The sequence below is a fragment of the Mustelus asterias genome, chromosome 8 (genome assembly GCF_964213995.1).
Source record: "Mustelus asterias chromosome 8, sMusAst1.hap1.1, whole genome shotgun sequence".
In the NCBI taxonomy this organism is placed as follows: domain Eukaryota; kingdom Metazoa; phylum Chordata; class Chondrichthyes; order Carcharhiniformes; family Triakidae; genus Mustelus; species Mustelus asterias.
This window is the reverse complement of record NC_135808.1, coordinates 83,646,198-83,659,033: the sequence shown is the minus strand read 5'-3', so window position 1 is coordinate 83,659,033 and position 12,836 is coordinate 83,646,198. Positions and strand designations below refer to the sequence as shown.

Below are 12,836 nucleotides of genomic sequence, written 5' to 3'. Positions count from 1 at the left end.
TTACATCCAGTATGAAAAGGAGATGAGAGGATCTAAGACTTGTATTTTAAACTTAAATAAGGGCAACTATATGGGCATAGAAGCTGAGAAGTGAACTGGGACACTAGGCTAGTGGATAGGTCAATAGAGAAGCAATGGCAGACATTTAAGGGAATATTTCAGAATATTCAGAATAAGTATATTCCTACTATAAAGAAAAATTCTAAAGGGAGGACCCACCATCCATGGTTAACTGTAGTAGTTAGGGAAAGCATCAAACTTAAGGAAAAAGCATATATCTGCATAAAGATGGGTGACAAGTCAGGTAATTGGTCAGAACACATTGAATGGCGGAAAAGGTTAATCGGGAGAAAGCAATTAGAGTATATGGGGAAGCCAGCTAACTATGTAAAAACAGAGTTTGTTCAGGTAGTTAAACAGGAACAAAGTAAAGTGAGTGTTGGTTCTCTGGTAAGTGACAATAAGGAATTAATGGTAGATAACAAAGAAACAGCAGATGAAATTTGATGTCAGCCATGATTGGATGGCGGAGCAGACCCCATGGGCTGAGTGGCCTAATTCTGCTCCTATGTCTTATGGTCTAAATAAACAAATATTTTGGTTCCGGCTTCAAAGAATTCAAAACACCCTCCAGTAATAGCTGTAAATCAGGAGGGAGTGGAGAGAGAGAGAGGAACTTGGTGAAATTACAATCACTATTGAAGTGGTGCTGAGCAAACTGATGGAGTTTCAGCCAGACAAGTCTCTGGGTCCGGATGGACTTCATCCCAAGATCTTAAAGCAGGTGGCTAATGAGGTGGTAGATGTGCTGATGTTAATCTTTCTAAGTTCATTAGATTCTGAAAAGGTTCCACCAGACTGGAAAGTAGCAAATGTAGCTTCTCTATTCAAGGGAGAGAGGCAGAAAACGGGAAACTATAGACCAGTTAGCTTGATGTAGGGAAGGTGTTAGAGTTGATCATTAAAGAGGTTATAGCTGGGCACTTAGAAAAGCACAAGGGAATCAAGAAGAGTCAACATAGTTTTGTGAAGGGAAATCATGCTTAATCAATTCATTAGAGTTCTTTGGAGTAATATATTCTGTGGATAAAGGGGAGATGTAGACGTACTGTACTAGGATTTGATAAGGTGCCATATCAAAGGTAATCGCAGAAAATAAAAGCTCAAGGTGTAAGGGGTAACAAATTAGCCTGGATAGAAGATTGGCTGGCAAGAAGAAAGCGGAGTGTATGCATAAATAGGTCTGTCTGACTGGCAGGATGTGACAAGTGGAGCCCTGCAGGGGTCTGTGCTGAGGCCATAACTTTTTACAATTTTCACAATCAATGACTTAAATGAGGGGAGTGAAGGCATTGGTAGCGAAATTTACAGACTGCACAAAATTAGGTAGAAAAATATGTTCTGAAAAAGATATGAGTTTGTAGATGGATATAGATAAGCTGAGTAGGCAAAAATCTGGGAGAGGGGGCATTGTTACGTTCCCAGTTGATGTTATAACACGACAGGAAGATTCCAGAATGGAACCCTGGCTCAAAGAAAAACACAACTTTTACTTTGTTTTATAAAATGTGGAGGTACAGAATCACAGGATCACTGATTAGTTTTAACAAGAAAAAAAATTAAGCATGAAAAGTCAAATTATTTCAGTATTAATTTACTTCCCCCTTAATTTAACAAATACATGCAGATTTTAAGATTAACATGGATTACAAGATAGAATGGTCTCATTACCATAAAGTCCCTTTTAAGCACACAGATTGGCTGTGGTCAAATACACAAACTCCACTCTGAACCCAAGTTAGTGTCTGTGGTTTTCTCCTCAGAAGTCCTCCAAATGATTGTAACATGAGAGTTTCCAAACACCACTCCCAAAAAGCACACTTTAAAATCTTCTCTCACTATAATGCTTTCCCTTAGCAGTTTGCATTCTGGAATCCACTCCAGATTTTCCAAATGACACTTTTAAACAAAGGTTCTGCTCCACTTTTAAAAATATTGTTATTGAAGATTTTCCCCATTTTACAAACAACACAACATACTCTCAAGGATTGGTACATTACAGCATAATCATTTTTTCACATGTACAGACAGAGACAAGAGAGCACCGATGCAATTGGTTCAGATTATTCATTATTTATTACAAATGGCGCCTCCACAAACAATTAAAGTTTGCTTCAGAGATTCGGGGAAAAATGAATAACAAGATAAAGCCATGATTACAGGCATAAAGGTGCACACCCTTGCCCACAGAACACTAGGGCTAGAGCTACGTAATTTATGGAAAACTTTATAGGAATAAGTCAATGTGGAGCCCAACTTCTTGCGAGGTCCAAAGCAAAATACTTGCTCGGGCTCCACAGAAAACAGGATTTTTTTCCCACCAGGGAAACCTTAGCACCAAAAAGAAGAGGTGTCTTATTAAGGATAAAGTTAAATGGAGTATCTCAGAAGAGCTGCTGACACAGCTGTCCACAAGGTGACAGGGAGGCACATCAAACACGGTCTCTTTCAGTTCAAGACACCCATCGTCCTCCAGAAGAGTTGCTTGAAACAAAGATTTGTCAACTTCCCTTTTAAGAAAAGACATGCAAGTGTCATACAGCCTACACAGCGCACTCTCCAACAAAACTATCTTTTGCATAAGCAAAAGATAGTTTCCCATACTGCCAATTCCAGGATAATTATTTTTATTTATTTGTCACAAGTAAGGCTAACATTAACACTGCAATGAAGTTACTGTGAAATTCCCCTTCTCAAGCTCAAGCATTCAAGGATTTAATTTTGACACGGGGGCAAAGGCAAAGTGGATAGGCCTCCAAACCCAGGCTGCATCTCTGAAACATCAAGGATATAATAGGACAGCACGGTGTTCTAAGCTACATTACCTCACTTCATCAAAGGAGTACGCCGAAGGATGCATTCCATTCAAACAATTGTATTATCCGCATCTTCCAGGATTTACAAAGTAGCTACTGTGTATTCACCCAAGGAGACTATAGGATATTGACAGGTATAGAAAAGGCTGGATGGCCAAAGATTCTTGCACCATGCTTAGGTGAGCACCATATTTCCCCATCTTCAGCTTACACCAGGGGCACCATTGAAACAATGTCTTTTCCCAGGATATGTGCTGTCTGTACCTTTCCAGGAGCCCATCAGATTATTTGACCCCAAAATAATACAGGAAAAAAATTTGACACCAATAGTTCGAAGGAGACTTTCCGCACCAGCTGTGAGGACACATTGGGCCATACCCACAATTTCTACACCAAAGCACCCACCCACCTCTCCCGCAGTTGGCATTACTCACATTAGCTATGACAAGAGTAAAGGATAGAATATATCACCATTAAAAATGTACAGATTATAAAAGAAAAACAGATAAATATTGTACAGCACTAGTGTCATACAACCTACCCACTGCAATCCCCAACAAGCTCTTTAAGGATATTAAAACACTAGGATTCAATTTTGACACAGGACCAGAAGCAATTCAGGTAATCCCCCATGCCACCTTGCACCCCTGGAACAACAGGAATAGAGTAGGATCAAATCTGTGTCCTAAGCTTAGAGTAATTAAAGGAACACGCTGAGGGATGCGTTCCGTTATAAACAAATGGACATCTCTGTTGTTCAAAGGATAACAAGCAAAATTCACCTCAATGCTCATATACTAGATTATCCCTGACAATATGATAAATAACATCGCAAAATCAAAAAAGACAAGGGGTAAAGTCCACGATTAGAGATGAATTGCAGATTATAACTCCAAAATTATTGTCATCCACTGAGAGAGGTCAAAGTGTTAGTAAGACTGTCGAACAGCTTTAAGGAGCCGTCACATATCACCCTCAGGATAGAAGGATAAAGCAGGGCAAACTGCAGTTAGATAGCTTTCCAGCCTCATTAAAATATCACAAGGGCCCCCAGTTGCTAAGCAGTGACTACTACTTCTATTTACCCTTCATGCTGCAGCCCTCTGTAAGCACAATAGAAAGACAGCTGGAACTGAACCAACGCCACACATACAAACATGAATCTAACTGTAGGCTTTACCCTTTCAGGCACAGAAACATTAACTTGAGCACACTTAAAACGATATCTTATTTCTAATGTTTACCAATACAAATATAAATCCCTTAAAACGACCTTTGTTTTCCTAACAGTATAATATGGAAAAATGTGAAGTTGTTCACTTCGGCAGGAAGAATAAAAAAAGCAGAATATTGCTTAAATAGAGGATGACTGCAGAATCCCGAGGTACAGAAAGATTGAGGTGTTCTTGTGCATGAGTCACAAAATGTTAGCATGCAGGTACAGCATATAATCAATAAGGCTAATGGAATGTTATCCTTTATTAGGAGAGGAATTGAACAGAAAAGCAAGAATATAATGCTTCAGTTATGCAAGGAATTGGTGAGACTGCATCTCGAATACAGTGTGCAGTTTTGTTCTCCTTAAAGAACATGATTACATGCTGTACCTGCAGCCAAACTGGTGCCAAATGTTGTGCTTTGCACTCCTTTTGACCCCAAGGCTGAGGGGGGTTTCTAACATTTGGGAAACCTAAAACCTCCATCTAAATATCCTGCTCAGGCACACACCATGGAGAGGTCAGGTCACTCCAGTGATCCACTGGCATACATGCACCTATCTCTTTTGACACAGCAGGGCCAAGGAGTTAAAGATGTATGTAAATGCATTTGAGGCGGTTCAGAGGTGGTTTACTAGATTGATACCCTAATTGAGTTGGTTGTCTATGAATATGGGTTGGACAGGCTGGACTTGTTTCCACTGGAGTTTAGAAGAGGGTGATTTGACTGAAGTACATAAGATCCTGATAGTTTTAACAAGGTGAACGTGAAAAGAGTGCTTCCTCTTATGGGTGAATCCATAACTTAGGGGCACTGTTTTTAAATTAGAGATCGTTAAAGGTCAGAGATGATGACAATTTCTTTTCTCTGATGGTTTTGCAATTTGAGCTTTCAGCCTCAGAAACAGTGGAAGCAGGGTCATTGAATGATTTTAAGGTGGAGTGGATAGATTCTTGTTATGCCAGGGAATTAAAGGTTATCGGGGGTGTGGGGGAATGTAGAACTCAAAATGGTCAGATCAGCCATGGTATTATTGAAGGGCGGAGCAGGCTCGAGGGGCCAAATGGCCTACTTGTGCTCCTATTAAATCTGTTTGGAAATTCGATTTGAAGCGTTAACTCTGTTTCTTTCTCCACAGATGCTGCCAGACCTGCTTAAAATCTCCAACATTTTTTTTTATTACAGTTTAATTAATACCAGCAGCCCTCTGATATTTCTGAGTGGGCTTAATCAAGTGTTAATTATTTATCATTACCCAGCTAACAATAAACTCTTAGGAATGCATCAATCCAGAGGTGGGGTCCAGATTTGTTCCTGCAATTTCCGAATTTTAGTCATTGAACTAGGGGCAGTTGCCAAGTGGTATCAAGGAACAGCCAAGAGCATTTTAATTGTGCCCCCTCAAAAGGTGCTGGAAAGCTGGGATAACACTGCCCCCTAATTAAGGTTAAACTGCCGCCACCCCACCCCCCCGCCCCCCCACCAAAAGCTTGGTGGATCAGAAGCTGCTGCATTCCTAGAGGAGCCATTATCTATCCAGAGCTCTCTACTTACACGGGTCTACACAGTATCAGCAGGCCATCCACAAGAGAGAGCATCAACTCATTCATATTATTGCAATCAGGAGAGGAAATTCTGATTGTGCCCCAGGTTAGGAAGGAAAGTCAATTGTATCACCCCACTGGTTGTGATCAGCTAACTCTTACATTAAAGGTGCAATCAAGATTTGCTTGTGTGTGTGTCTTGATACCAGATCATGGTACATTTTCCTCAAAGCCATGAAGAAACCTTCAAAATACTTCTTGTAACAAAGTAGCAGTAGTCAAAATGGTCTGGCTACCATTCACCTGAAAGTCTCAGCAGACATGTTTCTCCCCATGCTCCAAGTCTCTGTCCATGGACTATCTGGCTATTGACCAAAATAGTTGCCTTGCCCTTTCTTGCTTTGCAGTAAAAGGGTGCCACAAGATTCTATTGCAGGCCAATCTAACTCAATTCCAATTCCAGGGTGAATGCATTCAATCAAAACAGAAAAATTATTGCCCTTTCTTCCTGTGGCAACTTTCCTGGCAACAATTGCCCCCAGTGATATGATTGAAATCAAGGAAAAGAAAAGACAGACATGCATTACATAGCTCACCGTAAGCTACAGACCTTCTAATCAATCACACCATAGCACGCCATCCATGACTGTAGCTTTTAAGCAAGACTTTGGTTGGGAATATGCTCCTTATTAATATAATCTGAAATAAAACTATTTGAATTGACTTAGGTTGTTCATAAATGGCTGAAGCTTCAATATATTGTCACAGTGAAAGTTATTCTGCACTCCAAGCATAAATCTGCATTTCCAATCCTCCCAAAACTGTCAACACTTTTAGAATGGTAATGAATCACAAGATTTATAGAGCATTTTTGAGTCAATTATTGCTGCATTTTAAAACATTATTAGAGAACAATTCATAAATTCATTGTTGCACAAACACTTAAAAAAAGCAAATATTTTACATTCCAAGTTACAAGCACATTAAAACAAATTAGTTGAATTTGTAATTATGTCAAACGTATTGTTTAAAGTTTGTCTTCACCTTCCTGCCCCAAACCCCACCCACCCCAAAGAAATGATCCCTCTTTTCCTTCATTGAATTCATGTTTGCTCCACCACTGCTGACTACCCTCTAGAATCTGACCCAAGAAGTCATTTTTGGCTGAAGAAACTAATGTTTGTGGACCAACCAACTGTGGATTGCATTTCAGCTGAGCCCGATGATGTCCTCGCCCAACAGACATATCCAGGAAGAGTCAGTAGACAGTAAGCAAAACTGGGTACACAAACTGGTTTTCTTTCCCTCCTAAGGCAATGAAGTCAATTATAAAATCCCAACTATTGTCCCAGAAGATCAGTTAACTGAGTAGATAAGCAATAGAACCTGGAATCATCTAATCTACATGACTTAGCAGTACACTGGGCAGTGTCTTCACTGGGTGAGCCCACCAAGGACCACAGAATACTGCTGATATTTTGTTTTAAACTCGTGTGCCTACAGAGTGCAACTCACATTCCACAACACATGTTCCCTACCAGCCGTGGAGGGATCTTGTAACATGATGGAATCCTGTCATTATCTGTCTTCACTTTCACTCTTAATACACTGGGTTACATTCCCTGAATAAGTGCCAAACTACCAGAAGGTCAAAATCTAAAGGTGAAGATTTAAATTCTCTTATACGTAGTATTTTAAAAATGCTTTTAACAGCCTGATATTAAAGGACAAACAATTTGTGTTTAAATAATTTTTATTTAAACTGGAACTCTTAATAACTGGGTGGGTAAATGCACCGCATGATGCAGTGACAAAGTAGGTAGGCCCTAGCTGTAAGTTAACCAATTCAGGGCCACAATGGACATGCCAGTGTCATTCGAGCTAGGAAGGAAAAAACCCAGCCAGCATTTCCATTCCTGACCACTGTCCAGTGATCGTTGTGAGAAAGTAAGTGGAAGTGAATAGGAAACACTGGAGAAGTACAACAATGCAATCTAAACTTGGGGAAAAGAGCTTCAGTTCCTCAGATGACACCAGCCCCTTGGTGCCTCAACCAAACATTTATTCTTTATGTGAGGGGTGAAAAAGTGAATGTTATCAAGCTATTCAACTGTGGAGGGAAACACAGTTCTGTCATATCCTGTCACTATCAGATGTCTACACACATGCAGTTGACTGGAATCACTGGATGGTGTTAAAGAAACAAACTCAGGTTATTTCTCCTCCACTGCTGCTCTGGCTAAGAGCAGTGAACAGGGGTAGTGAATTAAGGGACGTTCCTGGTCAAAATAATTTGGTTCTACTTATCAACTGAACCACGGAAAAGCTAATTTGAAAACATAAAATAATTGCACTCATTGAACATTACTATGACCTAAACAAAGTAAATTCTAGACTTACCAGTGCAAGTTTGAATCCATTTAGCGTGGGATTAATTGTCAGCTTGATACACGTAGGTAATAGTGTCAGAAGTGTGGCAGCAAAACTGAAAAACAAAACATCGTTAAGCCGCTAACTTATAAAATAGCAATACATCAAATGCAAAATAGGCAACAATACTTCAAAACTAATTAATGGAGAGGAAGAGTGGTGGGGCTGACTTACCTCATAACATCGCCTTTCTTTTGAGAAAGGTCCTACATCAAATCAGTCTCTTCTTGATACGTTACTGGAGACTAGGGAATTGGCACCTGCACTTAACATCAAATGCCAACCTACCCAATTCCAAGAATTTTACCCATAATGAGGAAGAATGAGCACACCATCATTTTAGAACTAATTTTGAGGAAAACCTTCTGGAGCTATAAATAACCTCCACAAACTTCAATTGAGCATCTAATTGGTGATAACAATAGGATGCATTTTTTTCTAAAGGTCTGTGCTACTAAAGATACTGGATATCAGACTGGGAAATAAGAAAACTGAAGTACCAGTCCAGAAAACCATCATCCCCTATCAATCACTTACCTAATTCCCCCTTGATACATAGTAAATGTTCCATAACAGTCTGCCTTAGCTCCAACCCTACAATACAGTGTGGCCATTTTCCAATCTCGTGGTTGAGGTAGATTCCTAGTATAGTTGCAATTTATCTGTGACAGTTTTCTCCTGCAAACCTATGCCCAGTAGAAACTAGACTGGCATCACCCGAATAGTCTCATTGCCAATAGGAAAAAAAAGAGTTTTAGTCCTTTCAGCTGGATTTCCCCCACAGGGGAAAATACATACAAAGACACTGACCTATACAAACAAAAATAAATTTTAGCTTTTGATACAGTAATTCACTTTTTCTTTCCCATCTCTTCTGAAGCCTCGTGGACTGTTCTGACAGTCCATTGTGTGTGTCCATGCTACTATTCTTCATGTAGAGAACATATCATGTAGCGAGCCCCCACCTACCGTTGGCAAATCAGCACTTTTCCTCTGAAGCCAATATATGGATTATCTCTTCAGTAGAAGAGAGCAATGAGGTCAATTGGTAATGTCATATCAGCTGTAACTAGTGAACTTAAATATATCAGGGGTCACAGCTTCCTAGTCCATATAGCACAGCACTACAGGGGGCAGCATATTTGCCTGCTGAGTTATTGCAAGAACTTTAAAAGGCTAAATTTAGGATCACTTGCAATGATCATTCACAGACTGCACAATCTGGCCATTCAAATCAGTCACTAATAGTCCAATCACTCTCACCAATAGGCACATCAAATATTGTCCAAACTAAAATATCGTAAAGTAGAAACAACAAAGTTGTGAATATGAAATACACACTGTTGCAAATATCTAATTGATGGTTCATGTTAATATTTTACAGATAATTTTTAGTTCTGTGAAAATTAAAGTTTAACTGTTGAAAGTGGGATAAATGGATCTAAAGCTGTTTGGAGTCCATTACACTCAAAAACGTTATGGAGCCATGTTGACCTAAGGGGACAACAGCTAGAAAGGCAAGATCCTAAAACAGTAGATGGGATTACTGATCTGGGGAACTGGAGGCATAGTGTCTACACTGCTTGCAGAAAAGGGCAGTACAGAGAGATCTTTTGCTTTGGGAGTTAGAACTAAATTAGTTTGAAAGCATTCTGTAACCCTTAAAGGTTATATCATCATGGAGATGGGTGGAGTTTAAGTAGGTTCTCTCATTTCAATTTATCTGGCCATTTGCTCAGAGGTTGGTTGCAATTTGGACCTCATGTGGTTTGCAGTTCAAAGAAAAGCCCTGGGAGTCATTTGGTGTAGTTAGGGTTCAGAGATGTTTTGGAGAGCTGAGAAGGTTGGAGAACAAGTCTCCAGCACTACAGCTAGGGTGCTGTCAAGACTCATAGCCTTTGCTGCATGTAGTTCACCCAGCTGTTTCCTGACATCACATGGAGTGAAGTGAAATGGTTGTAGACTGGCATCTATGATGCTGGGGACCCCAGAAGGAGGCTAAGGTGGATCATTCAACTGCACTTCTGGCTGAAGATGGTGCAAACACTTGAGCCTTCGCCGAATGATGATTTGCGCATGATAATGGAGAATAGTTAGCATCTATTGAACCATATCATAACAAGTTACCATCTTCAGGAAAGATGAGAAGAGAGTTTGAATGGGAGTTATAAACTCACATGATTAACATAAATTAGTTATGTTAATTAGTTACCCAAAAATGAGGACGAGTGGGGACAGGGTGTTGGTGATGAAAGAAAAATCATGAAATGTCTTCATGACGTAATGTAGATCGACAAGAGCAGAACATTACCTGAGCCAAACCTGGGTTAAAGGTGATAAAACCTTCTTCACCTTCAATATGACAGATAAACTGCACCACACATTTGCGACTTTATCCTATTTAGAAAAAAACATGTAAATAATCATCAGACGCAATATGCAAATTATTTCATTGAGTACCTGTGGCATGGTAAACTTTAACAAGGATCAGAAACAGAATAAGTTGGATCCCAATTTTTAAACTATGCGGTAACCAGCTTCACCTCAGTGATGTCACATGACCACAGTCGCCATTTGCTTACTTCCTTGCTCTTCCACCGACATAGTGAAATAATACGAAGTATGGGATCCTGTGGACCATGCAAATTGTGGACAATGCTCGCACAGTGGGTATCGTTCAACAAGTATGCACTCAAATAAGGGAGATGGATATTGAGACAAGGCCTTCTAAAAGATAGAGAAGTTTTAGAGAAGCACAACAATAATGATCCAGGGATTTAAAATGTTAGATAATGAAAAAACAAGTTACGAAAACTAGAATTATTTTCATTGTCAGAAAAATGAGGTTAGAAAGCATAGAATGAAAAATGGCCAACAAATTCATCACTCCTTCCACACAGTATGTACAATCTGCTCAATCATGGACTCCATTTCCTCCATTTAACATTCTGAGGCATAAATATTCTGGAACATTTATCTATTCTGTTACTACCCATGGACAATAGCCTTTTTTCACCTAGCAAGACAAGAACCATTGTAGTCCGTTACTATATGTCCAACCAGATATTTATCTGAATCCTTTGTGGAGGAGTTAATTTATTCAGCTTCATCAGCTTTTGCTGAATCTGTTCCACGTGATTGAAAACCATTAATAAACAAGTTAGTTATCTTAAGCAATGAGTGCATTACTGGAGAAACAAATGTACTGTTTAAAAAAAGGTTTCTTGCCCAGGGAACTGAGCATCCGGAACAATTATCCAGCAAAAACAGAATAACTTCTTCAGTCAGGAGTTAAGTAAATTCTGATTAAGAATGGAATTGAGAATGACAAAAAGTATACAATGAATTCATGAATGATGCACGAAACATTATAGTTCCTGTACGACTGTGGTCAATTTTACCCATGGAATCCAGTTAGGATTGACTAACACGGTGGCAATTTTACATTAATAGCTTGGTGCCTCTTCATGTCCTCTATTAGGGACTTCAAATTGTTCTCCTGATGGAGAGGTTGTCTGAGGTAACAGATTGAAAGGTTGTGTGGTATTTTCTGGTTCCAATTAATATTTAGCTATTTTAATTTTTTTTCAAATATAGACTAAAGTTTGATGATCCTGCTGTAGAACCTAAACAAAGGCCCCAGCTTATTAATTGGATGAGGAATTTGGGACACAGATTTACGGTTTTGGGCAAGAGATACAGTGAGGAAGATTTTTTTAAAAAACACAGCAAGTGCTAACGGCCTGGAACTTGCTGCCTACGAGGGTAATTGAATAGGAGGTGACCAATTATTTCAAAAGGAAATTGAATGGACACAAAGAATATAAACTTGCATGATGATGGGGACAGAGTGGGGGGGAGGGGACTGACTGGATTGTCCAAAGAGCTGGCATGGACTGAATTGGCTGAATGGCCTTCTTCCATGCCATAATGAGTCTTTCAATTTATAGCTATATTCTCCCCATTATTCTCTTAATATGTCCCACTTAGCACAATAGTACTACACAACATTGCAATGTGTGGTCCCACCACTGTGTTAAGAGGGACAGACTAAGGAAACATCTAGAAGGCCAAAGCAAGGCATCAATGAGATGTCACATAGTCTGAACAGCAGCATAACTGTAGAACACTGCAATTTATAACCTCATGGCCCACCAGATTTTGGGATCATATCCGTTCTCAATCTTAATAAAAACAATTTTAGTTCTGAGTCTCTCCTCATATTGTTCACTTTTGTTTTCTTTGGTAGTTACTGAGTACCATAACTGGACCAGCAGCACGGTGGCACAGTGGTTAGCACTGCTGCCTCACAGGGCCAGGGACCCTGGTTCGATTCCCGGCTTGAACCACTGTCTGTGTGGAGTCTGCACATTCTGTGTCCATGTGGGTTTCCTCCAGGTACTCCGGTTTCCTCCCACAGTCCAAAAGATGTGCTGGTTAGGTGCTTTGCCAAGCTAAATTCTCCCTCAGTACACCTGAACAGGAGCTGGAGTGTGGCGACTAGGGGATTTTTACAGTAACTTCATTGCAGTGTTAATGTAAGCCTACTTGTGACCATAATAAATTAATAAAGTGGAAGTTTAGCCAACTCTAGTTGTTCTCTGAGTCTGTGCTTCCCTATCTCCACACCCTACCTAACCAATCAGTTGGAACAATGCAATGGGCGGGGATGAGCCTTCGTGGGTAGGCCACAGTAGCCGCCTCTTAAAATGATGCTGAAACATTCCATTGTACAGCAACACCAACTATGGAGGTCAGTGGAGTACGA

At 39.9% G+C, this 12,836-nt stretch overlaps 1 protein-coding gene across 4 annotated transcripts in view; it reads right to left on the bottom strand.

The window, feature by feature from the left end:
- The window catches only part of alg6 (ALG6 alpha-1,3-glucosyltransferase), a 53,328-nt gene that overhangs the window by 17,154 nt on the left and 23,338 nt on the right, over positions 1 to 12,836 (bottom strand). For all 4 annotated transcript variants that reach the window (XR_013498533.1, XM_078218402.1, XM_078218404.1 and 1 more), the window contains 2 exons: positions 10,380 to 10,465; positions 8,039 to 8,123 (listed from right to left, as the gene is read on the bottom strand). Coding sequence is in view for 3 of the 4 variants with exons in the window: in XM_078218402.1 (XP_078074528.1) it covers positions 8,039 to 8,123; positions 10,380 to 10,465 (171 nt within the window). In the remaining variant the exon portion in view is untranslated. The remainder of the gene's footprint in view (positions 1 to 8,038; positions 8,124 to 10,379; positions 10,466 to 12,836) is intronic.